Raw genomic sequence first — 26,226 nt, forward strand, 5'->3', positions numbered from 1 at the left:
TGCACCCCCCTCCTATCCCCTCCATCTAATGTAGCTGCATCCTCCTCTCCCCTTCATCTAATGCAGCGGCATCCCCCTCCTCTTCCCCCCATCTAATGCAGCGGCATCCCCCTTTATTTTCTCAATAAAAAACATGCTGCAAAATGAACAATTACCTTTATTTCTTTGGCTAACATAATTTTATTTTTTGCATTTTAGACTTTGTACAGGTCATAAATAATGATATGAGATTACCCAGCAGGGCGGCGACAAAGAGCAAACTCCGCTCAGGTTAAACAACATATGAGATCTATACTCTGTCCTGAGGCATGATGGGAATGACATTCACAGTAAGATTAAGGTAGTTAACAAAATCTAGATGGAAGACGGTAAGGAGTCCTCTGCTCTGGATTCTTGGTTCATCGTTAGTGTTAAGCGGAGATGCCAAACTGTTCGGCAATGTTCTCCAAACCTGCATGCTCAGCATATGACTCCCAGAGGCTGGAGAAGCTGGATGCCACCCTAGCCCTGCCAGGAAAACATGGGTACAACCTATGGCTCTATTTATGTTTTCCAGGACTCCCTAGAATGTCATCCAACTTATCTCTACAGCGCCACCACAGGAGAAATGAAGAGTAACACAATTCTCAGTGAAATCTATAGGTTGTCCGTGTTAAGTCCTATTACAATAGAGTGTAATGGCCTTTACCACAGAGCAGCACAAACTCCACAAAGCGAGGAGGAGTCCGATATAAGGTCACACAGGTATTTATTACATACAAATGAGGGATATTAGGCGGTAATCTTTGGGGCGTGGCTTAGAGGGAACCCGCCTCCTGTAAAACGGGGCATGTCTGATCGCTGCTGATTCAGAAAAGCCGCGTCTGTGTCCGCCATGCTTCTCTCCTTCTCCCTAAACAGAGACACAAGCACAATAATATCAGACAGCATGAAGCTTATAGGATATGGGTTTCCATGAAGTATTGTCCATTACAAGATGTCTCCTCTGCCTGCTGTGGCTACTACAGGGTGATGGAGACCTAGTCTATTATGCCCACTCATTTTTCTCAGGGCACTTCCACCAGGGACCCTGTAGCTGCAGCGGCAGCGCTGGACTGGGTGCAACTAGATGGATGAGCATCTTTTTTTTTTTTTTTTCATTCCTCATTTTCTGCTATACTTGAGTCTTAGTCCCCTGGTCCTTAGGTCTATAGTGTCCTGGTCCTGAGATGTATAGTCCTCAGGTTTTCTCATCCCCTGGTCCTCAGGTCTCTTGTCCTCCGGTCCTCAGGTGTCTTGTCCCCCGGTCATCAGGTCTCTAGTCCCCCGGTCCTCAGGTCTCTAGTCCCCAGGTCCTCAGGTCTCTTGTCCCCCGGTCCTCAGGTCTCTAGTCCCCCGGTCCTCAGGTCTCTTGTCCCCCCGGTCCTCAGATCTCTAGTCCCCCGGTCCTCAGGTCTCTCGTCCCTTGGTCCTCAGGTCTCTCGTCCCTTGGTCCTCAGGTCTCTCGTCCCTTGGTCCTCAGGTCTCTCGTCCCTTGGTCCTCAGGTCTCTCGTCCCTTGGTCCTCAGGTCTCTCGTCCCCTGGTCCTTAGGTCTATAGTGTCCTGGTCCTGAGATGTATAGTCCTCAGGTTTTCTCATCCCCCGGTCCTCAGGTCTCTTGTCCCCCGGTCCTCAGGTCTCTTGTCCCCCGGTCCTTAGGTCTCTTGTCCCCCGGTCATCAGGTGTCTTGTCCCCCGGTCATCAGGTGTCTTGTCCCCCGGTCATCAGGTGTCTTGTCCCCTGGTCTCAGGTCTCTCGTCCCCCGGTCATCAGGTCTCTAGTCCCCCGGTCCTCAGGTCTCTTGTCCCCAGGTCCTCAGGTCTCTTGTCCCCAGGTCCTCAGGTCGCTAGTCCCCCGGTCCTCATGTTTCTAGTCCCCCGGTCCTCAGGTCTCTTTTCTCCCGGTCCTCAGGTTTCTAGTCCCACGTCCTCAGGTTTCTAGTCCCCCGATCCTCAGGTCGCTAGTCCCCCGATCCTCAGGTTTCTTGTCCCCCAGTCCTCAGGTCTCTAGTCCCCTGGTCCTCAGGTCTCTATTCCCCCCGGTCCTCAGGTCTCTAGTTCCCCAGTCCTCAGGTTTCTAGTCCCCCAGTCCTCAGGTTTCTCATCCCCTGGTCCTGGCATTTAGCACCCCAGGCCTCAGTTCTATTCCCCCGGTCCTCAGGTTTCTCGTCCCCCGGTCCTCAAGTTTCTAGTCCCCCAGTCCTCAGGTTTCTAGTCCCCCAGTCTTCAGGTTTCTCATCCCCTGGTCCTGGCATTCAGCACCCCAGGCCTCAGTTCTATTCCCCCGGTCCTTGTCCTGGCCCTGCAGAGACATAACACTCTTGTTTCATGGCGCACTGATGCAGCATTGCAATGTTTTATGGATCCATCCAGCATCTTCATTTGCTGTGTTTCTGGTGAATACATTAAAGCCGCTGCCCCAGACTGTGATCACATAAGTAACAATTTGCCTTCCCGGGGTTCATTAATCTCAGCTAATAATCCCATGGTTTCCCTGTGAGCAGATGCTTTACTGCTGCCGCTGAGCACAGACTGGCGGATTCAATGGCTCCTCTCCCTGTGTAAGTGCACCGACTGCTGCACATCTTTCTGCAGCGGACACAATCTGGAGAACGTTCCTAGTATAGTGGATGATTTCTGACAGACTATTTCCCTACATACACATGTACAACCTCCATTGCTTCTATCCACTATTTACATCAAGAGGAACCCATAGAGCTGTATACAGGAGACCACACTGCCATATACAGGGACATATGTACAGGCAGCTTTAGCTGTGATTCCTCTATTGCTTAATCTGCTATGACATGTTCTGTGTCCTCCTGTTATCTCTTTAGGTCCTCCTGTCATCTCAGCGGGTCCTCCTGTCATCTCAGCGGGTCCTCCTGCTTAGCTTTTTCAACATAACTCCTCTTACTCTTTTTGCCCTGTCCTGCGCTAGGAGGAGCCACATTCTAAAGAAACCTTAAAGGAGAAGTGCTGACAATCTGTTGGTCACATGGCCTTTTGGTGTCTTTTTGAAGACCCGGCATTACTCCGCCCATCTGATTTATATTCTAACTTCCCAGGCTCCATTATTTTTACCTCGGCTACTCCACCCACCCGCAACTATTCCTAGATATGTACCAGGGTAATTTGGTTGAGAGTTCTACAATCTATTATGAGCGGTGGTCCCCTATACTGAGAATGGGAAGAAAGAAGATAGAAGGGTCAAAGAAATAGAAAAAAAAGGGTCAAAAGAAAGGGTGAGGCTAGAAAGAGGAAGAAAGAAGGGAAGAAGAGGAAGAGGCAAGGCAAGGTAGGAGGGACAGTGGAAGGAAAGAGAAGAGGGACAAGGAAAGAGAAGAGGGACAAGGAAAGAGAAGAGGGACAAGGCAAGGAGGAGTAACACAAGAAGGGAAGAGATAAATGACATAGGAGGGGGGAGGCAAGAAGGAGAAAAAAGAGGCAGAAGAAGGAAGAACAAAGCAAAAGAAGATGGACGATGGAAGGAAAAAAAAGCCAAGGGAAGAAAGAAATAGAAAAGGGAAGAAAGAAAAGCAAAAGGGAAGAAAGGGGGGACCAGGCTAGGGAGAAGGGTCTAGGCGATGGAAGAGGGCCTAGAGAAGGAAAACAAGACAAGGCAAAGTTGTAGGACAAGAAAAAGACAAGGAATGAGGGACACTGCTAGGAAGAAGGGGGAAGATGTAAGAGAACAGGGCAAGGGAGGAAGAAGGGGCAAAAGAAATGGACAAAGCATGGAAGAAGGACAATGGAAAGATGAAGTGGAAAGAGGTAAAAGACTAAAGGCCCAACACCTGGTGTCAGTATACAGTGCATGGGGGGGGGGGGTTCTCTGTAGTTTGGGTGCGATGGATTTCACTTGCCAACCCCTTTGTACTCTGAGAGATAAGCCAGTGCTAGAGTTGTATGGCTGCAGCTTACGCCACACCTCCCCGTAGGGAACACAGGAAGGCTCTGCCATATTTAGCCTCCATGTGTATGGAAAGGACCGAAGAGATTACTGTTGGCTCAATGACCATTGAATTATTGAAGGTGTATGGAGAGTACAAGGGAGGAAGGATATAACGAAAAGGAAAGGAGGAAGAAGCAACAGAAGGAAGACAGGTGCAAAGACAAGGTAAGAGAAGATAGACCATGGCGGGATGAAGGATAGGGCAATAGAAGGGACAGTGGTAGAAAGGAGGGGAAAGGGAAAAGGAAGGGGAAGAAGGGTAATCCTCTGCTCCTCCCCATACTCCAATCTGATCATCTACCCTTCCGTGGTTTTGGAGCATCTTTGTGCAGTCCAGGACAGGGTTAATCTGGTGATGACGTCTTCCCCTGCTAATTCTCAGCAAGCACACGTAAACTGCTATTAGTACCGAGAAGAACCTTAAGAGCCATATACGAGAGAAACTTCTCAGAAAGTGGAACAACATCTGCTGCCATTGTGCAGGAGCAGCACTAATGTTCCTGAGTGATGTTCTCATTGTGCCGCCATGTCAGCGCTTTCTGGCTGCCCCCATCTTTTCACAATCAAAAATGTTGGATTAAAGAAAAAAAAGAAGAACAAAAAAAATATAACAACAAGCTGAGGTTTTGTAGCGGTTCTCCTGGGCGCCGACGCTGAGCGCTCAGGCCATTAAACCCTTTAATCTTAGGGAAGATCAGTAGCGGCAGCTTCTATGTAACCGGTAGTGACCAGGCGGCTTCTGCTACCTGCACATGTAGGGAATTGAGGAAAATAGACTGGAAACTGGGAAATAAAGTGATCCAGGATATGTGATAATCTATAGATGCCAAGCTGAGTGACTGGTACAGGTTGTGGCTGAGAACACATAGGTGACCTGTAACATGATGATGCTATGGCAAGTTCAGGTGATACATGTGCATTTACCGCGGCTTGGTTAAGTGGTACAGGCGGCTTTTATATCTGACACTATGTGGACCCCCGGTACCTGGCCTGCTGCTCTTTCCTCTTCTGCGTCAGGTATTTCTTCTTCACGTTCTGCAGCTCGTTGGCCAGTCTCTCCACTTCGTACTTGTATTCCTGAGTCTGGGACTCGTACATGTTCAGTTCTGATGACAGAGCCTGCGAGGAGAGACAGACAGAACATGCAGGGGATAGCAGGGATGGCAGCCTGCAGCACCAAATGCAGCTCCACACTAAGGCCTAATTTACACGTCCATTGTTCTGTCCGCAATTGCATAAAACATAAACATAGAACATAAAACCTATGGTATTCAATGGCCCTGTTCACACATCCGTACGTGTATACGGGGCCGCAATCAGTGGCGCAAAAAATCTGGACATGTTGTAATGCGGACCGTTTTTTGCGGCAAGGATCGCTAGGGTAACGAAGTGGGAACGTAGTGCTCCGTGAAGCACGGAGCACTACAGATGCACATTCGTAGTGCGGGCTGCGGGTCCGTGGTCGCGGAGTGCACTATGGGTGTGTGAATGAGGCCTAAATGTTGTAGTTCATCACTAGAAGGCGACATAAAATGTACAATCATTTCCTCACGTCCCTTAGCTACATCATATGCATATCCTCCAGTCACATCCAGAGCTGTGTTCCCAATTCTGCTGCTACTGTTTAAATGGGGTTTACGATGATGAGACCTATAGAGTTGTATAATAATTTAACATATATTGGGAAATAAAGTGATTATACTACCTTTCTGGGGTCTTTCATGCTACTTCTGATGCAAACTATCTGCTCTGTTTTTTTCACTGCTCCGCTATGTGATTTTCTTCCTGTTATACACTCTAGCTAGAAATTCTGCCAAATCTATGTGCCTAAAAACACAGGAGCCTCCCATATTGGGGGGGCAGCTTTTTGCATTCACAGCTAAAGTGTACAACAGGAACAGAAAGTACATTCCAGGATGTAGAATAGGCAGGAAGTGGGGCTTAATTGATTAGAAAATTGGAAATAGGTTTCATTGTCAGACAACCCCTATTAAGGCTCTGCTCGCACTTGAGTTTATAATGGAAATCATAACTACGGTCAACTATCTACACTAGGGGGCACGTATGTAAACTGGGAGGCAACTATCTACATACTGGGAAGTGCATTTACCTACTGGGGAGCAACTACCTACAGAGGGCACTTATGTACCTATAGAGGCATTTATCTACTACCTAGGAAGCAACTATCTGCCTACTGGGCACCTATTTACCTACTGGGGGTGACTACCTGGTGGGGGGCACCTATTAAGCTATTGGGGGCACCTATCTACTTACTGGGGGTAACTGCCTCCTGGGGGGTATCCATCTACCAAGACGGGTATTATTAACATTAGTCGTATCTGCCTAGGACACCAAAATACCTTGTCCCAGCAATGTGGTTGCAGCTCTGGTTGGAAAAGAAAGAAATCCCACAATGCACTGCGTCAGAGTGCAATATATCTCATAAAGTAATATGTGTGTTAACAGACAGGGCAGAGAATGCAGCTCTGGAGTATAGAAGGCGATACTGCACAGATGGGTAATGACTGATGCACTGATGAAGCTTTTGCCAGCCATGGGGCCTTACATTAAGTTCCCAGCCCTCACCTTGAGTTGCTTGGTCTTCTCCCGCAGGGTCTGCTGATAGATCTGGAGCTGTTCGGCTGCTTCTGGCCCCGGCTGCCGCGCCAGGATGTGTTTTAGCTCCACGTACAGCTTCTCTTTTTCCTAAAGGACAAGGGTTACAGGACAGATTAACAATCACTGAATGAGTCCTCCTAAACCACCAAAAGTCAGTACAGTATTTCTGTGGCGGTCACTGATTGGAAAAGGGACGGTACTGGTTATCATTGAGGAGATCCAGCTATGGAGACCTGCAAGCAGTGCTCTATGGGAAAATATGCAAATTAGTTACACTCCAGAAAGGAGAAAGCTGTCTCTCTACTGCCACCTATAGGTGTTAAAGGGGTATTCCACTCAAACATAACTGTTGATAAGTTGCTGCCCATAGTAAGACTAACAATTCCTTTCATACTTGTTATTATCTATTCAGTCTCCTTCCCCCAGATCTGAGCTGCTGCTTTCTGCTGAAAACACAAAAACCTGTGTGTGAGCTTTTCTCTCTGTCTCCCCCTCCTCCCTCCTGAGACCGCTGATGTAAACAAGTACCTGGCAAGTACTTGGCCTTGTTTACATCAGCCGTCTCAGAGGGGAGGGGGAGGAGACAGAAAGAAAGGCTCACTCACAGATTTCTGTGTCTTTAGCAGAAAACAGCAGCTGAGAACTGGGGGAAGGAGACTGAATAGATAATAACAAGTATGGAAGGAATTGTTAGTCTCACCATTGGCAGCAACATATCAGAAGTTATGTCTGGGCGGAATACCCCTTTAACATAGTTAGTGTCCACCCTATAAAAGATCCTTGAAACATAACTAGGGATATAAGCCAATCCAGACTCTAATACTCGGCGGCATGGGGTCAGACATTGACTACCTACAGGTGGCACTAGAGAGACGGTTTTCTTCCTTTTAAAGGTAAGTTATTTTCTATACATAAGAGGCCTGGGGTAAATGTAAAGGGGTGACAACAAGAAAACAACCTTCCTGCCCCAACAGTGCCACTCTGGTACACAGGCTGGAGACCGCCGGTATGAGGGGACCCCTTTTTAAAGGAAGTAGTAGTGACTGCAAACTGTGCACCCCCTAGTGGTCAGCCAGAGACTTTAACATAGAGGACTCCATCAGTAATGCTGATTGTACACTTCTCCGCTTCTACTATTAACCTTTTTTTTTTATTATTTTTACATTCCGCACCTCTGGTGAAATATTCTAATTCCTACCCCTCATACCCAATACGCCTGGCACATTGTCAATCTACCACTCAGCACTTTATATATACACTGGCACCTTCATGCAATTTTTGCATCAAAGTCTAATTCTTCATAAAAAATTTATGTAAATTGATATTTGTGAATAAAATTTTTGCTCGAGCAAAAAATAAAAAAAAAAATACAAAATTTCCTAAAAATAAAAGTTTAAAACGCGCCCAGTTCATCTTCGCTGCTTACGCCTGTATTTATGTCTGTGTCTAAACCTTCATACAAGCGCCAGAACAGCCATGTGGCTGTGTCAGTACACTAGCACAAAGTATCAAACAGTATCGGAGCTGCTGACATCATAATAAATCATAATGCTGGGAGCTTTAAAGGTCCACTCCATAAAACAACGGCCGTGTACGGACGCAATTCTACAGACTTAGAAGACCTGTATATACCAGAGTCTCATAAGAAATACTCACCTGGGGAAATCTGAAGATCCGTGGAATGAACAGCTACTATGTGAAGGGGACTTTTTTCTTTTATAAAGTTTTTCTTCTAAAATAACAAAAAACTTTTCAGGCCGGGGAGACCTAGATCAACGCTAGGAAAATGGTTCTAAAGCCGCCGCCGCTCCCCTGAAGAAGATACGGCTGACAAGAACACTCCAGGAAACCGTCCATTAATCCCTTCACTTCTTGAACACGGCCCAAACATTAGATTTATTTGTGGGATTCTTGTGAACAATTCCACCAAACTAAGGAAGAAAGTGAAGCCGCCGGGGGTGGAAATGTCAGCCGCCTCTCCTCGCCAGCAACAAAAGAAATGGATAGTTCTGTATCTGTGAATTGCTGGCGGATGGTTCCTGAATCCACGCCAGTCCCTCCATTACGGCCCAAACAACGGCCTCTTGTAAAGCAAAGAATAAAGAAAAACAATTCCTCTATTTCTTGTATTACATGTATTCGGAAGATTTAAAGGGGTTGTCCAGAATAAAAAAATAAAAAAACAAAACACAGCTACTTTTCTGCAAATAGAGCGCCACCCCTGTCCTCAGGTTGTGTGTGGTATTACAAATCAACTCATGGGGGCTGACCAAATCTACTATTATGGTGTCAGGGAAAAAAGGCATGAAGATTTCAAAGGCCTGATCCTTTTGTTCCCAGGGGAGTCAGACTACCAGCAGAGGAGTCTGGAGGAGCACAAAGGAGTCTGGAAGGTACAGAGGTATATGAGGGGTCATCCTCTGGTATACGGGGGTCCTCCACTGGTATATAGGGGTCATCCTCTGGAATATGGGGGTCCTCCACTGGTATATGGGGGACATTCTCTGGGATATGGGGTCATCCTCTGGTATATGGGAGTAATCTTCTGGTATTTGGAGCCATCCTCTGGTATATGGGGGTCCTCCACTGGTATATAGGGGTCATCCTCTGGAATATGGGGGTCCTCCACTGGTATATGGGGGACATTCTCTGGGATATGGGGTCATCCTCTGGTATATGGGAGTAATCTTCTGGTATTTGGAGCCATCCTCTGGTATATGGGGGTCCTCCACTGGTATATAGGGGTCATCCTCTGGAATATGGGGGTCCTCCACTGGTATATGGGGGACATTCTCTGGGATAAGGGGTCATCCTCTGGTATATGGGAGTAATCTTCTGGTATTTGGAGCCATCCTCTGGTATATGGGGGTCATCCTCGGGCATATAGGCATCATTCTCTGGTATTTGGGGGTTATCTTCTGGTATATGGGGGTCCTCCTCTGGAATATGGGGGACATTCTCTGGGATAAGGGATAATCCTCTGGTATATGGGAGTCATCCTCTAGTATATGTGGGCCCTCTTCTGGTATATGGGCTCATCCTCTGGTATATGTTGGCCCTCTTCTGGTATATGGGCTCATCCTCTGGTATATGTGGGCCCTCTTCTGGTATATGGGCTCATCCTCTGGTATATGTTGGCCCTCTTCTGGTATATGGGCTCATCCTCTGGTATATGTGGGCCCTCTGGTATATGGGCTCATCCTCTGGTATATGTGGGCCCTCTTCTGGTATATGGGCTCATCCTCTGGTATATGTGGGCCCTCTTCTGGTATATGGGCTCATGCTCTGGTATATAGGCTCATCCACTGGTATATGGGAGTCATCCTCTGCTATATGGGCTCATCCTCTGGTATATGGAGGTTCATGCTCTGCTATATGGGGTATGTATGTATGGATGTACATTTGGTCATCCTCTGGTATATGGTGGGTCATCCTCTGGTACGTGGGGTATGTATATATGTACGTACATGGGGGGGTCATCCTCTGGTACATGGGGTATGTATGAATGTATGTATGTATGTACATGGGGGTCATCCTCTAGTACATGGGATATGTGTGTATGTACATGGGGGTAATCCTCTGGTTGTAAACAAGAATGTTCTCCTTCATTGACAGGAAGCAAAGATCTTATACACGCTGAGGAACTGAAGCACAAAGTCCATTAGAAAGTGGCAGAACATTTCATTATGCGAGGATTACGCTTCATGTGTAGTGGAGCGGCATTATAATGGGGGGAGGAGGGGGGTATAAAGCCACTTTAAGAAGCCTGTCCATAAGTAAGACATTGATTGTCAGGCTGTGCAGGAGAGGACGCCGTATAATCTGTGCACATGAAGAGGTGAGAGCTTTCCAGAGGAGCGTCCAGAAGGAAATGGCTTGGCAGAGACCGGGCACTTACCGTGAGATTGCACTTAAAGATGCCAACAATCCTACCGCGTAACAAAAGACGGTGGAGCGCAGTGATTTCTTCTAAACAAACCCTAATACTAATGGGTAATACGGGCAGAAGGGGAAGGCAGTGCCCCGCTGCAGCATCCAGCTGAAGAGAGAGAATGGAGGGAGTTGGCAGGGGGAGCCTTCCTTTGTGAAGGGCATCAGGCCTGTGCCAAGTTGTTTAATCCAACGCTCACTGTGCTAAAGTGGGAAGACGGAGACTGAAATACAATAGTCTGTGTTTACAGAGCGGACCCCCAGAGCGGCGTCTCGTTCTGCCACCGCGCCAGTCAAACAAACAGGCAGGAGGAATAAAGCGGGCAATGGCTCCCGTGCCAACTATTCAGAGCGGGGCTGCTGCGCACACTTCCCGCTTCCATCTCTGATGGCAGAGTGCACGCTCCGCTGATAACCGCTCAATAGCTCGCTGTGGGCCCGGTAGTAAAAGCCTTGCTCTTTTCTTCATGTTATTGTAGTGATCACAATGAGGCATCTGGACGCAGGTGAAGCCTTCACCGACATCCCGTCCACCAATGCGGATGGTGACGATTTCTTGGCTCTGATTAATTTTGCAGGTTCCCTTATCGGTGTGTTCTGGGTTATAGAAGTGGATGGAGGACACCAGTATAGTACAGGCTATAAAATATAATATTCTATATACACTGAATGGCCCCCTTCCAGTAGCAGGATGGACCTCTTGTGGTCTTCAGACCTGCAACAACTCACAAGGTCATAGATCCCACTTGGTGATGAAAGGAATATCGGCCCATGTGGACAGGATTAAATCTCAGTTACCGTATATTACATATTCTACATATATAACAGCCCGATCTACCTCATCCCAGAGATGTCTATAGGACTAAGATCTAGGACTGGGGAGTCAGCAAGAAGAACTCACTGTCATGTTCCTGGAACTAATCCATGACTATACAACCTTGTGCCTGGGACACTGTCCTGCTGACTGTTTCCTTCTGCCATAGGAGAAACTGGTGACAAGAACAGATGAACTTGGCTCCAATAATTAGATCAGTCCTCATGTCCAAATGTCCAACCAGTAGCCTGGGTGCACCAAGAATACATTCCCCGCACCATTACTCCTTCTCCACCGGCCTGACAGGAAGGACTCAGCAACTGCTGACTGAGAACAATCCTCACCCTGAGCATCATGCTGGAGACATCTGGATCCATCTGACCGGCCATGTTTCTATACAGAGATCTGGATCCATCTGACCGGCCATGTTTCTATACAGAGATCTGGATCCATCTGACCGGCCATGTTCCTATACAGAGATCTGGATCCATCTGACCGGCCATGTTTCTCTATAGAGATCTGGATCCATCTGACCGGCCATGTTTCTCTATAGAGATCTGGATCCATCTGACCGGCCATGTTTCTCTATAGAGATCTGGCTCCATCTGACCGGCCATGTTTCTCTATAGAGATCTGGCTCCATCTGACCGGCCATGTTTCTCTATAGAGATCTGGATCCATCTGACAGGCCATGTTTCTCTATAGAGATCTGGCTCCATCTGACCGGCCATGTTTCTCTATAGAGATCTGGATCCATCTGACCGGCCATGTTTCTCTATAGAGATCTGGATCCATCTGACCGGCCATGTTTCTCTATAGAGATCTGGCTCCATCTGACCGGCCATGTTTCTCTATAGAGATCTGGCTCCATCTGACCGGCCATGTTTCTCTATAGAGATCTGGCTCCATCTGACCGGCCATGTTTCTCTATAGAGATCTGGCTCCATCTGACCGGCCATGTTTCTCTATAGAGATCTGGCTCCATCTGACCGGCCATGTTTCTCTATAGAGATCTGGATCCATCTGACCGGCCATGTTTTTCTACAGAGATCTGGCTCCATCTGACCGGCCATGTTTCTATACACAGATCTGTGACAGTGCGCAGTGTGGGGAAGATTGACAGGCAGAGAGCCCAGTTAGCGTCTCCCTACTCGGATGACTAGTTGCTGCCCCTCTCCCAGCCTCGTGCGGCAGAATAAAAGTACCTTTTCTCCTTACTAAAGCTACTGCTGCCGCCGCAACTGGTATATGCAGCAAGCTGCACAGCAGCAGTATACTATGATTCTGGGAACCATATTGGCAGAATCGCGCTTATTCGTTCCCTTTACTGGATTTATAATCTGCCTCCATGGTTCTGCAGGCCCATCCACACTAGAATTATCACATGAGAGGAGCGGTTACCTTCCCCACACACAACAAAATCAGCCCACTCCTGTCCTGAAATACTCTGCGCTTTTCCTTATCTACTCTGAGCTGCTGTAAGATGTTACCACTTCAGCTATGCACTCCAACAGATCAATACACTCATCTCCTTAAACACTCTGTGCTGCTTGGGCACCTGCCACTCCTCACATGTAACTGTCAGTTTGTGGCCTCCAACAAGATCAGCGCACATCTCTCCTAAAAATACTCTGTGCTGCTCCTGTCCTGCTCCTTTCAATTTGTAACTAATTTTGTACCCCCTCCCGCTTGATATCAGCACTTTTCTTTCCTGAAGTACTCTGTGCTGCTAAGCACTCCGCTGTTCCCAATATGTAACCCTCACAGGATTAGCCCACTCCTCTCCTGAAAAACTTTGTGCCGCTGGGCACCCCTTCTCCTAAAACGCTTTGTCCTTTATCGTTAAAAATGTCAACAGAAGGAAAACCTTTAAGTGGGAAATGAACTCAATAAACACAACACAAAATACAAAAAAAAATACACAGAAAATACAATTTGCCTATATCCCCGGTGACTGAAATGGAACAATTACGTCTGCCGGAGCGCCGGGCCTTGGAAGAGTTTGCATAAGATTTGATAGAGTGCATTGATATCCCATCTCCAATCTGCTGCTCTCTGGTGACTGGGCCTCCTCAGATTCCCTCTCATCTGTTGAACCCTTGCGCCATCTAAAGGCCACACTGAGAATTACAGCCTATAGGAAAAATCCTGAGAACTTCAAAGGGAATCTGCAATAGTGCGGAGCGGCAATTACCTGACAAGCGGATAAAACGCCGCTCCGGCACCATATAGAGTTATCCTTTACACTCTGTCCTCTTGTTCGTGTTAACCCTTAAAGTGCACTTTTAACCCCTTCCCTGTTCATTGAGCCCTTAGAAGCCTAATCATTAGATAACATCACCAGTACGGTATGTCGGACTTCATAGAGTCCCCTGAGATGACGGACTGTGGCTATTCAATTATCCTGGCAGATCCCTGTAGGGTGAGGATCCCTCCCCCTCCCTATAGAACAGAGGCATAGTGTAAGATGTGAGGATGTCACAGAGCAGGAGACAACCAGATATCTAATAAACCAGACACATAGCAATGGGTGGAATACCGCCCTCACCTGCAGCAGCAGCTCCTTCTCCACCACCTCCTCAGTCTTACTGATCAGACGTTTCTGCAGAGTGTGGATCTTCTGAATCAGCTCGTAGGTGCTGGGGTCACTGGCCTGAGAAAAGAGATGCGCAATTCTCAGTTAATATATATATATATATATATATATATATATATATATATACAGTGGTACCTTGGTTTAAGAGTAACTTGGTTTAAGAGCTCACAGTTTTTCAAAATTGTGACTTGGTGTAAGAGCATTGCTTTGGTTTAAGAGCTCCCTGTACTGGGTGGGAGTGCGAGAGGGGGAGGGGCATGGTCTGCATAGCAAGGTCTACAGCCCTGTACTCTGACCCAGGAAGTCTCCCTCACCTTCCAAATCATGGCAGATCCACCTCAGGCTGGGGCTTACATCAGGGGACAGGACTGTGGGGGTAATCTCTCCATAGCGGTAACCCCTCTCTCCCCAGATAGAGAGTGCTGCATGTATGTGCCCACATCTGCCCTGCTCATTCCTTCATGCTCCCTGCAGTCTCTGTCCGCCCTTGTGTTTTCCATCCTCTCCATTACTGTACAGTAACTTATAATATCACATATTCAGCTGTTTCGGAATGTTTGTTTCATTTGTATTACATGTTATTCAGAATAATAAATAATTATTTTTGGAGTGTGGAACCAATTGTCTGCATTTCTATGATTTCTAATGGGAAAATTTGCTTTGGTGTAAGAGTGGATTTGGATTACAAGCACAGTCCTGGAACGAATTATGCTCACAATCCAAGGCACCACTGTATATATATATGAAACGTTTCCTCTATCCCAGGTGATGTCACTTCCCATTTCCCACTATAGGCGCTAACACCTCCTAAAGACTGTGACCTAATTATATCCGGACTCGGAGGCAGCACCAGAGCCAATGTCTCTGCACCTGTAATAACCTGCCAAGGAGATGAAACCTGCTGCCCTGTCCCACAATGCATCTTGTTTCTGAACCTCTCTGGTCTGTTCTAACCCGTCCATAGACAGAAGATCTGCCATCTGTCAATCATTAGTCACTGCAGGATGTCTATTTTATTGTCATGTTTTCTGGATCCATGTTTTTTTTATCTCCCCCGCCTTCTCTCGCTACGCAGCTTTGATTAATTAAGCTTAAAAAATCACTGTTGTTTAATTTTTTTTTTTTGCAGAAATCAATAGTACAGGCGATTTTTAGAAACTTTGTAATTGGGTTTATTAGCCGAAAAATGCATTTTTATCGTGAAAAAGCAGTTTGAAGCTCCCCCCCTGTCTTCATGGTTCTCTTATGGAGAGGGGAGGGGTGGAGGGAGATGAGGCACCAAAACAGGACAACAAAGAGTTAATTTACAGCTACATCATCGGGCTATCTCCTCTGACGCCAGCACTGACCTCTCTGATCTCTGAATACCGGCTTTCACACAGGTCTGCTATGTAATCCTTTGTCCTCTGCTCTCTGCTGGTGACTAATCTCCCTCCTCCCCCCTCCCCTCTCCATGGGTTACACAGGGCTCGATTGGTGTAAAAGAGTCGAGATTTCCTGATAATGAGCAGTGAATGAGAGGAGGGAGGGGGGTGGGGACCTGGGGAAAGTCTTTTTGAATGCAGATAATGACATATTTGCCTACTAAACTTAATTACAAAGTTTCTTAAAATCACCTGGACTATTGATTTTCGCAAAAAAAAAAAATTAAACGACAGTGACACTTTAAAGGGGTTGTCCAGATTTAGAGAATATTGTGTTTTCTTCTAAAACAGCGCCAACCCGCAGAAGAGTATAATAATGCTTCACTACAATGTAGAGATACAGTCTCACCTGACCCTCCTTACTCTGTTTAGTGCTAGTCTTCATGGTTATGACTTTCTATTCATGAACCAGGAAGATTAGTATGAACTGTAGCATCAACAGAAATTAGAGCCACCAGCTACTTATACCATGGAGCATAAGGACAGAGCTCTTCAGCTAACTCGCAACCCTTCTTTTCATGGTGCTGAGAAGGCTATAGACTGTAAGATCACACATCCGGTCTTAATATTTTCACCGGTGAAAAAAAAGGCAAACTTTATTATAACAACATGGCTGAGGACACGGACAGTGACCAGGATAAAGTGGATAAAGGAGCGCAAGACGACTGTCACCCACTGGCTATGTTGTTATAATATAGTTTGCCTTTTTCTTCGCTGGTGAGTGCCGCACTTGTATATATCGGTATGAGCTGTGTGTGTGAGATGCAGCACATCTCATACATAACGTTCACCAGTTAATTTCCAAACATTTTTTTTCCTCTGGAGAACCCCTTTAAGTTCTGTTCAATACAACAATTTGGAGTTCCCTGTAGATGCTTTACCTCCAGTTTTCTCCATCTGTGGACATTCATGGGGTTCTCCAGCTCCTCTTCCAGCGCTCGGCAACGCGTCCGCTCTTTCAGGAGCTCCTTCTGCATGTGATACACCTCTCGCCTGGACACAATCATACACAGTCAGTTATTATCACCACCATACAATAAGGCAGTGCTCCACAACCTGTGGCTCTCCAGCTAATGAAAAACTACAACTCCCATCATTTTGCAACAGCCCCAGGTTGTGGAGCACTGGCTGTAAGGAGATATGGGAAGAGTCAATTATTCACAGCTGGAGGAATAGTGGAACCTGGAACTGTTCTAATGATACAAAGAACCTAAAAAATGATCAAATACATTGGGAAAAAACTCAAAATCCCTTGCGGTGTAAGTTAAAGGGGTACTCCGCTGAAAATATTTTTCTTTAAAATCAGCTGGTGTCAGAAACCACCCCTCCGTCCCTCCTCCCCACCCTCTTCATCCTTAGGAATGCCACTAAAACATTTTCTCCATGCTGAACATTTGCACAGGTGTCTTAACGATCCAGCCCATGTGCCGGGCTCTCACAGCTGACAAATAGTAGGCAATCTGCCTGGAGCATTCCTAATGATGAGGAGGGCGGGGAGCAGGGACAGAGAGGTTGTACCAGCTTAATGCATACACAATCTAGGCCGCGGCCGTAGGGCACAGGGCTGCCAGTTTATAAGTTGTTTTTAGCACAATAATTGCATCACCTGCCGAACTGACCCCAGGACAGATCTTGGATTAAAAGCAGCTATCCGAAGGTACAAGTGGTTTGGGGGGTCAGATTGTGGGTACAGAGTCGCTTTAATACAAAGAAAACAAAATTACGGTAGGTGCCCTTTAAGAGTAAAAAGCAATGCACAAATCCTATATGGCAAGACTGCGGACTCTAACCGCCTGCTGTCAGCCTGATATGTGCTGGAAGGACACAGGGCAGGGATGCAAATCTGCTCTGCGCACTAATAATTCTGCATTTATTGCTCTAAAAAGCTGCCAGTAAAGTCTGAGCGAACAAGGTCCTGCAGGTGAGGTTACTGCGCACACCGCCCGCCTGGCTGCAGAATTATAATACCGCGGGAGGAGGCAGGGGGGAGAAGCCAATTATCCGGCTGGAGAAAGGTTGACTCTGCAAACGCTGCTTTATCCAGATGAATTATTTAGGTTGAGGCTTTTACCTCTGACACCTCTCACCGAATGTGAACAGCGGCCACGAATCATAAGCATCCAGTGTAACTGTACGAAGGGAATACAGGACAGCGATATAACACTACTCATCACCCCTGCACAAGGATATGTGATCGTAATATAACCTCTTATTACAGGAAAAACTGAGCATGATGTGAACACTCTCCACAATACAGGAGCACTATTATAGTAGTTATATTCCTGTATATAGCAGCAGTATTATAGTAGTTATATTCCTGTATATAAGGGGCAGTATTATAGTAGTTATATTCTTGTATATAGGAGAAGTATTATAGTAGTTATATTCCTGTATATAGGGGGCAGTAGTATAGTAGTTATATTCTTGTATATAGGAGCAGTATTATAGTAGTTATATTCCTGTATATAGGGGGCAGTACTATAGTGGTTATATTCTTGTATATAGGGAGCAGAATTATATTAGTTATATTCTTGTATATAGGAGCAGTATTATAGTAGTTATGCAATGGCAGAGTGTGGTCGGCACTGCCGGTGATAGTAGCGCTATGGAGCTGACTGAAAGGAATCAGACCTGCGTTTGCTGATGCAAAGGGGTGCTCCCAGAAAAACAGGACAGCATATGCAATAAAAAGTAGAGAGAGAGACTGGGGCACTCACCAGGCTTCCAAGCTTAGTTTATTGTACGATGCGACTTCAATCCATAGGTGAGGGAGGACAGATGGAGCAGCGGGCGCTTACACCCCCGGGACGACGTTTCACGCCCACTCGGCGCTTCTTCCTGCCGGGGAAGGAAGAAGCGCCGAGTGGGAGTGAAACGTCGTCCCGGGGGTGTAAGCGCCCGCTGCTCCATCTGTCCTCCCTCACCTATGGATTGAAGTCGCATCGTACAATAAACTAAGCTTGGAAGCCTGGTGAGTGCCCCAGTCTCTCTCTCTCTACTTTTTATTATTATAGTAGTTATATTCTTGTATATAGGGGGCAGTATTATAGTAGTTATATTCTTGTATATAGGGGGCAGTATTATAGTAGTTATATTCTTGTATATAGGGACAGTATTATAGTAGTTATATTCTTGTACATAGAAGGCAGTATTATAGTAGTTATATTCTTGTATATAGGAGCAGTATTATAGTAGTTATAGTCTTGTATATAGGGGCAGTATTATAGTAGATCTATTCTTTTACATAAGGGCAGTATTATTTTCACATACAATAGTAACCACTTGAATCATCTAAGTGAATAGTAAAAGAAAACAACATATACACGTTCACTGCTATTAGTGAAGATGATAAGTGACAGGACATATATTAGACCACTATCACCACAATGGATGGAGGCCTTAATACCTGAGATCTTCAACATTGGCCACCGTCTTGGACAGGATTCCTTTCTCCCGTCTCAGCTTCTTAATCTCCAGTTTGAGGAGTCGGACATCCTCCACCCTTTGTTTGTATTGGCTCTCCCCTTTGTTCAGGATAGACTGTTGGATTTTGATCTTTTCATACAGCAAAGCCAGCTCATCATTCCTCCGGACCAGCTGGGTGCCTAACATGTCCCTCTCACTGATCACCTAACAGAGGGAGAACATGGTCAATGTCAGAAGGAACATCAGTTACCTTTGCCGTATAGATGATGGCCCTTTTGAGTTGTCCATTTATTCCTATAGATGGAGGAATTTAAAGAAAACTGCCCCTAAAGGTGTCACCATTAAGCTAAGTCAAGCTTTTTCCATAACTTGGGAGTCCAGGCCAAGCAGGGTCAGGGAGACCCTTGTGCTAAATAGGTATAGGCCCTGGAGACAGAACCCATATCTATCAGATATTTAGGGCATATCCTGTGGATGTCTGGGATAGGAAAATTCACTGGGCTAATTTGTTCCAAAAGCAGCGCCACTCCTGTGCTCAGGTTGTGTGTGGGATTACAGCTTGGCTCCATTCACTTCAATGGAACTGAGATGCAATACCACGCACAATCTGAGGACAGGGGTGGCGCTGTTTTTGGTCTGTTTTTCTAGTCATGAATAATGTCCTTTATACCAGAGCATCCCCTAAAGCGTGATCCCCTAATAGAGTTGCACTACTGTGTTACTTCAGCCACTAAACAAGGCCCCTAAAAAAATCAATTCCTACATCACGTGACAGATTTAAGCCAATCAACTGTTTTAAAGGGATCATGTGATGCAGACTGTTTCTGAGGTGTCCTGCAAATTATGAGCTGCTGATTGGCTATATGGCATCATGTGATTTAATGATGATAACTCAGCCTCCCTTCTTGGCACTTTGGATGGCCTTATCTTTATAGGTCTGTTATGGTGATGTGTTCACTTTAACTGCATGCTCACTTTAACCTATAGCTCTCCAATTATTGCAAAATTACAACTACAAGGGCATGATGGGAGTTGTAGTTTTGCCACAGCTGGAGAGTCCCGAGATAGGGAAACCTATACAGAAGCCGTACAGGTATTTATAGACTGTGTGTTAGAAGAGGCTGCAGTGTGTAAGGGCGGATAACCGTGCCTGATCCAGCTCTTTCTTCTGCCGGAGTCGCTCAGCATCAGCATCGGAGATTATCTTCAAGAGTTTCCTCTCTTCGGCCTCCTGGTTTTCGATGAACTGTTTGGCCTCGATGCTCTGCTGTTTCATCTTCTGCAGCTCGGCCTGTGATAATAAATATAGATAATGTTTAGCTACACAGTAAAGCATGGAGGGGGTGCTGCTTGTCATTGAAGAGACATAGTTGGTGTATGAGAGGCAATGTCCCATGGGAAATAATAAGCAAATTAGATCTTCAGCAGAAGCAAGAAAACGGTCTCTCCAGCGCCACCTATAGGCAGCTTCCCTGTAAGTCAATGTTTAAGCAATGTTCCCACTATGTCCTTTTTGCAATGACATGATTTAGAGTCTAAATAAGAGCCGTATTCTGTAAATAAGGGCCGTGTTCTTGTGTTTTTTTCTTAAGATACAAGAATCCTGAATTGCAAAGCCACCTAGTATTGCAGATATATAAGTAGGCATATTTGCCATTCAGGAGTCTGGGAAAGCATAGTGAGCAATAGAAAACTGTCAGAAAGAATATCCCATCCCTTAACAGCAGAGGACGACTCAAGGACTGCATTCACGGTAATGACGGCAATGAATATAAAGACAAAGGCGTCTTTCTCCATGGTGCAGCGTATCTGGGCAGACACACGCCAGGCTGGGGTATTCAGCTTTCCAGGATGATGGAGACTGTGCAGTGTGCGGTCAGTGTGTCTCAGGAATAATCCTGGGGAGAGACAGGACTGCCAGGGGCAGTGACTAATGTGCTGCTGAGACTTGGACACTTTCCCTGCTAAATAATTGAGCTGCAGAAGCGTCGGTGTCAGGCTGATAGCGGCCGATCCCTGAAATGGCAGAGGAAATGAGATGTGTGCGCTGGCAGCACCTTGTACGCCGGGGAGCGGCCGCTGTGGATTCTCAGTGACTATGACAGGCCTGACAAATGAAGGGGAGATCGGCTTAAAGGCATCAATCGTCCTTTGCCTCGGCCGATCGATCGCTAATCTGTCACTAATGCAATGAATCTCTGACGAGAGCCAAAGTCATTGCTAGGGGGAGAGAGAGGCAGAGGGTAAGGTGATGGTGAAGGGGATATGCTGCAATAGAAGAAGTACAGGGGGGCAACCATTGGCCTCACTGTCATATAAAATCCCAGTATTAGGCTATGTTCACACTATGTTTAAACAATGGCCGCTATTTGACCCTACTATATAGGCCGCTGGAACACCATTTTATGTTATTTGGATATTTGGGTTTGCCTGCAATCCATTTATCCCTTGAACTCAGAACAGCCATACATTGTGTGAACAGAGCAGAACAACGGCCGTTCTCACTCTAGCGTCCGGAAATAACTGACATGTCAATTATTTCTGTTGCCATACCAAACAACAGCGGTTGTTCAATACAGTGTGTGAACAATGGGCGTTGTTCCCCATAGTGTTCAATACAGTTCTATTTTAAGACAAGAACGGCCGTTGTTTTAATCGCAAACAACGCCTGTTCTTGTCTTAAAAATATACTGTGTAAACATAGTCTTATACTGTACAAGGTAAGGGGGTGGGGCTCTGTTATACAATGGGGCTGAAGTGATGGGAGTTGTAGTCTTGCAACAGCTGGAAAGTCACGAATTTGGGAACGCTGCCGTAAAGGTATATACCTATCTGTAACACTTATATATACAGCACGTGTCTCCTAGATCAGGGTCTCGCCTCTGGGACCCCGTATCAATCTTCAGGTGAAATATGGAAAACTGAGTAGCTCCCATTGAAGCTAATGGAAAGTATGCACATTGCTAGCTGCACTTTTTATGCTGTTTGCACAATTCCCTTCACCAGCTTCAGCTGTTATTCTGTGAATATAAGTGTCCCAGATAGAATGGTGTGCACTCCGCTCCATTTATTCTAGACTGGGGGAATCTGCACTGCATGACAAAAACAGGGAGAACCTGAGCAGGGCTGAAGTGTGAACACAGATGAAAGAAGCTGAAAAAAAGAGAAGGTGTTAGATGTTCTCCATGGCCTCAGTATTTTCCAGCTGTCATCCCATTGACTTCAATGCACCAGACAGGAAAACGCTTCATCCCACGCGATATCATCACAATGAATGCCTTTGAGGAAATTCTGCGCAAAACTTAAAAAGGATATTCTGACAATGGACATTTATGACAGATCAGCGAGTGCGGCTCTGGTTTGGCTCTTCCGTGAACTCCCATTGACTATGCTGGAGAGAACAGTGTGCCTGTTCAGACCCCCCTCCCCTCCTCCATACCTCAGCACTGTCAGTCACTCTGAGATCACACCACCCCTATATATATGTATATATATATATATATAATAGAACAGTAAGAGACAAATCATTCAGCATTTATTACAAAGAATCAGATTACGGACATGTGTTCTTTATATTCCATCATGCAGAATAAAGAACATGTCAGTAATGTCATCTGCTGTATGGCTCGTCTGAAGTTCCCGTTCTATTGTATATACCTACAGTTATATGTATGGATATTACCCCACATGCTGTATATACAGTACGACTAGAATACCCCTTTAACCCCAAGGCAATATATGGCTTTTTGTCTGATAACTTTTTGATCATACTAGACAATAAAGCTGGAGGGAGCAGAGGACGAGCTGGGACAATTGATGCAGATTCTGCACTGTTATTCTGGTCACATTACAGTATGACATACATGGAAATGGTTCTGAAAACACGAACATCTATAGTCACTTATTGTATAGGAGCGAGGAGTCCAGGCTGTCTCGCGCATCAGGGGAGGGGCAGTGCTCCTAACGGTGCTCCGGACTGAGGATTAAACGACTAACGGCACAGGAATGGTGTTGAGGAGGAAGGTAAGAGTCATACTGTACAATCCTTCTCAGCACCCGGTGTGCATTAGGGACTAACTTGCTAAAAGTTCCCCTTTAACTACCTTCTGGGGGCATCTATTTAAGGAGAGGGGCTAACTACCTACTGGGGCATTTACTTAATAAAGACCAAGGATTACCTACCTAATGAGGGGATTATCACGTACAGGGGTATCTACACAATGGGGGATTGCCTAACTATTAGGGGTATATAATTAATGGAGGGTATTATCAAACTACTGGAGCAACTACCTAATGGGGAATTACCTGTCTACTAGGGGGCTTCTACCTACTGGTGTGCAGGTATTATTTATTAATTTTTTTGAATCCCAAACCTTTAGAAAATTCTGTAGGTGCCTCTGGTGAGCAGTGGTATATACAATGTAGGCATTGCCTCTCTCCTACATGCATAGGCCAGGAGTGAAAAGGAGCAATACTTTGCCTTGCCCCAGTAGTTGCAAACCTATACTATGCCTAGAGAACCCATATGGACTTAGATGCAGTATCATCAGGATGTTAGTAGGGGGAGGAATTCAGCAACAAGGAGCCATGCCCTAAGAGGGAAAGCACAGTGCCGCCAAACCTCCCTGCTCCAGCTCTGACTCAGGTCTCTTCCAAGGTCTAATAGAAGAGATGCAAACACACACTATGGAAGCCCCATATGAAATGTAAGTGACCTATGATCTACAGAGAGGGGACGAACCTTCAGAGCCTCCTTCTCCTTCTCTAAACGCTGGTGATCCAGATGGACCTTAACCAGCGCTGATTCCTTGGAGGAGATCTCTTCCTTCAGCTGGTCAACCTGGTGGTTCATGATCTTCAGCTTTCGCTTCATCTCGGTTATTTCATCCTGTGAGAAAGAAGCAGAAGAATTAGTTAAGTGGACCTCAGTGTGATGGGAGTAAAACATGGGCAAGAATGAAAGGTGGTAAATATGGCTCTCAAAGTGATCCCGGCCCCCTGTCTGTACGGGAGACGACTTTACTGTGTACGTTATAATGGGACATGTCACCTGAGCCTCGATGAGGTTCTTGCTGTACAGGTTCCTGTCAGATCTCACGGCTTCATATAAGTTCTGCTGCTGTTTAAGCTTGGTCTCTGCTTCGGCGATCTTCTTCTTATAATCAAAGATCTGCATCTCCCGTACTTTGATATCCTCCATGTGCTGAAGAACCTGAAAGACAAGGGTACAATAAAGTGAGTAACAGTTATATATATACATATATATATATATATATATATGAGTCCAAAAGGCCTGTTCATCCTGAGCCTCCTAGTTCATGAACAGAGTGATGGCAAATGGGTGAAAATGGGTGGGACATGTAGGTCATATATCCATTGTATTTATGATCTGTAAAAAATATCTCAGCCATCAATCCTTAAGTTTCACCTGGGCATAAGGGGCATTAGGTACCTGTCACCCAATATAATACCAACCCAGCGGGAATGCCCACCTTCTGGGTCAGCTCGCTGGCTTCATTGATGTAGCGGTCTCTCTCCTTCTCCAGCTGGTAGATGATCTTCCTCTGTTTCTGCGCTTCCTCCTTGTAGTTGATGATCTCCTCCTCCAGGTTCTTCTTGGATTGCTCGTGGAGTTTCACCAGGTTAAGCTGTTTCTGAGTGGCGTTCCCTGCTTTTTGAAGGTTCTAGAAGAAAATGAGACATGTATATATATGGGTGATTCCCCCCCCCCCCCATGGACTCAAAGATTTGCTTCAAATACTGTATATATATGCAATGTAATTAAACTTTTGACATGTCAGAAGGAAAAGTCAAAAGTTTTGATTGGTCAGGGTCCAAGTGGTTGGGAGACATCCATATGCAGCGTGCTCTCTCCCAGCTCTGTGTTATGTGACCGCATTATATAAGTCTATGGGGCTGACCAGGTCGGAAAATGAGACAGAGTCAGGAATGAACGCACTGCATGCAGACTTCTCCCGACTAGTTTTCCTGATCGACCATTGTCTGAAAAAGTGGACCGCGACCGATCAAAACATTTTTTTAATGATGGAGCCCATGTACATAATATGATTACATTATTCCCACAAGGACTCAAATGTTTGGTGGGCTGCATCTATTACTACAACTCCCAATAAATACCAGAATACATCTGGGAAATGAACCAAACATCGTCACTAGCTGACCAAATGGGCCATTGGGTGAATGGGGGCCTGTGCCAGTACACACAGGTATATGTCAGCATCCCATTTGGCTGGATTCCAATGTATATGAGTAGCTTAAAGTAGTTGTTCAAAATGATGCAAAAACAGCACCACCCCTGCTCTTAGGACGTGTGTGGTATAAGAGTTCAGCTCCATTCACTTCAATGGAAACGAGCTGCAAATCCTACCCCTAAACTGAGGACGGGAGCGGCTGCCACTTCAACTCCAGATTAGTCTGTTTTCCATGGTGGCCACATATAGACGTCATGTATATTGTAGCTTAGGTTTACTCTCCAGCCCTGGCACACAGTAAAGGCGTCTATACACATGGGAATAAAGTAAATAAAAATGGCCGACTTTGTCCAAAACTATAGTTTGTTAGTGAACTTTAACAACTAACGGATGACAGACCGTTCTCATCTGAAATGAGGTCGGCCATGTTTGAAGTTTTCATCCGACAGTCGCTTGTCTACAAATGGTGTTTTTGTGAAAGCACATACCCAGAGGGATCGTTCATCCTCTTCCCGGTGTCATTGATCATCTGAGCAAATGTAATGGTCAATATAGACTAAAGTGAGTAAAGCCGCGTCAGCGAAACCATCACTCAGCAGCCGATTGTCCGCTCAGCGGCCGCTCCGTCTCGTGTGTACAGCCACCTTTAATCTCTTCTCTCCTTTAATCTATTATCTATGAGTGATAGCAGCGGTCTTGGTGTTTCCGTGGTAACTGAGCGCTCACCTTGTTCAGCACGTCCCGCTCTCTCATCAGCTCCTCGGCGGCTTTCTTTTCCAGCTCAGCTTGTTTCTTTGCAGACTCCAGCTCTGGGGGGGATACAGACATATTATTAGTGTCAGGGCTGATAAAATGAGCTTACACTTGGCTATCAGCGGCCAGATTCCCTCCGTCAGCAGCTCCGCGCGCTTCACGTGTACTGTAACGGAGATGCTGCACTCAGTGACCTGGTGTATAACTACTGAACCACAGGAGATATTGCAGATCTGACCGCAGCAATCGATTTCTGAGACAATTGTGGTCTTCTCTGATCTGCTACATGACCACCTTCCCATTGGAAAAAGTTCTCCTTTCAACATGGCAGATTTCAAGATGGCGGCCATGTGCTGGAGGTAGCCTAGAAGATAGGCCCCTCTCCTATTACTTGCTGGGGTATCAGATATGTCCTTTTTCCCTTTCATTACTGAAATAAAAGGGCGTCCTGAGACTCCCCCTGTACACAAAGCTTCTTC

The 26,226-nt window shown here is 46.0% G+C and overlaps 1 protein-coding gene across 1 annotated transcript in view; it reads right to left on the reverse strand.

The window, feature by feature from the left end:
* Positions 1 to 731: 731 nt before the first annotated feature.
* The window catches only part of CFAP58 (cilia and flagella associated protein 58), a 47,650-nt gene continuing 22,155 nt past the window's right edge, over positions 732 to 26,226 (reverse strand). Inside the window, exons 8-18 of the mRNA XM_069978821.1 lie at positions 25,721 to 25,803; positions 24,275 to 24,466; positions 23,833 to 23,994; positions 23,524 to 23,670; positions 19,933 to 20,073; positions 18,763 to 18,986; positions 16,238 to 16,349; positions 13,885 to 13,989; positions 6,560 to 6,679; positions 4,959 to 5,092; positions 732 to 892 (exon numbers count right to left, since the gene is read on the reverse strand). Of these exons, the coding sequence (XP_069834922.1) occupies positions 772 to 892; positions 4,959 to 5,092; positions 6,560 to 6,679; positions 13,885 to 13,989; positions 16,238 to 16,349; positions 18,763 to 18,986; positions 19,933 to 20,073; positions 23,524 to 23,670; positions 23,833 to 23,994; positions 24,275 to 24,466; positions 25,721 to 25,803 (1,541 nt within the window). The 3' untranslated portion in view covers positions 732 to 771. The remainder of the gene's footprint in view (positions 893 to 4,958; positions 5,093 to 6,559; positions 6,680 to 13,884; positions 13,990 to 16,237; positions 16,350 to 18,762; positions 18,987 to 19,932; positions 20,074 to 23,523; positions 23,671 to 23,832; positions 23,995 to 24,274; positions 24,467 to 25,720; positions 25,804 to 26,226) is intronic.

The sequence above is a fragment of the Dendropsophus ebraccatus genome, chromosome 8 (assembly GCF_027789765.1).
Source record: "Dendropsophus ebraccatus isolate aDenEbr1 chromosome 8, aDenEbr1.pat, whole genome shotgun sequence".
In the NCBI taxonomy this organism is placed as follows: Eukaryota; Metazoa; Chordata; class Amphibia; order Anura; family Hylidae; genus Dendropsophus; species Dendropsophus ebraccatus.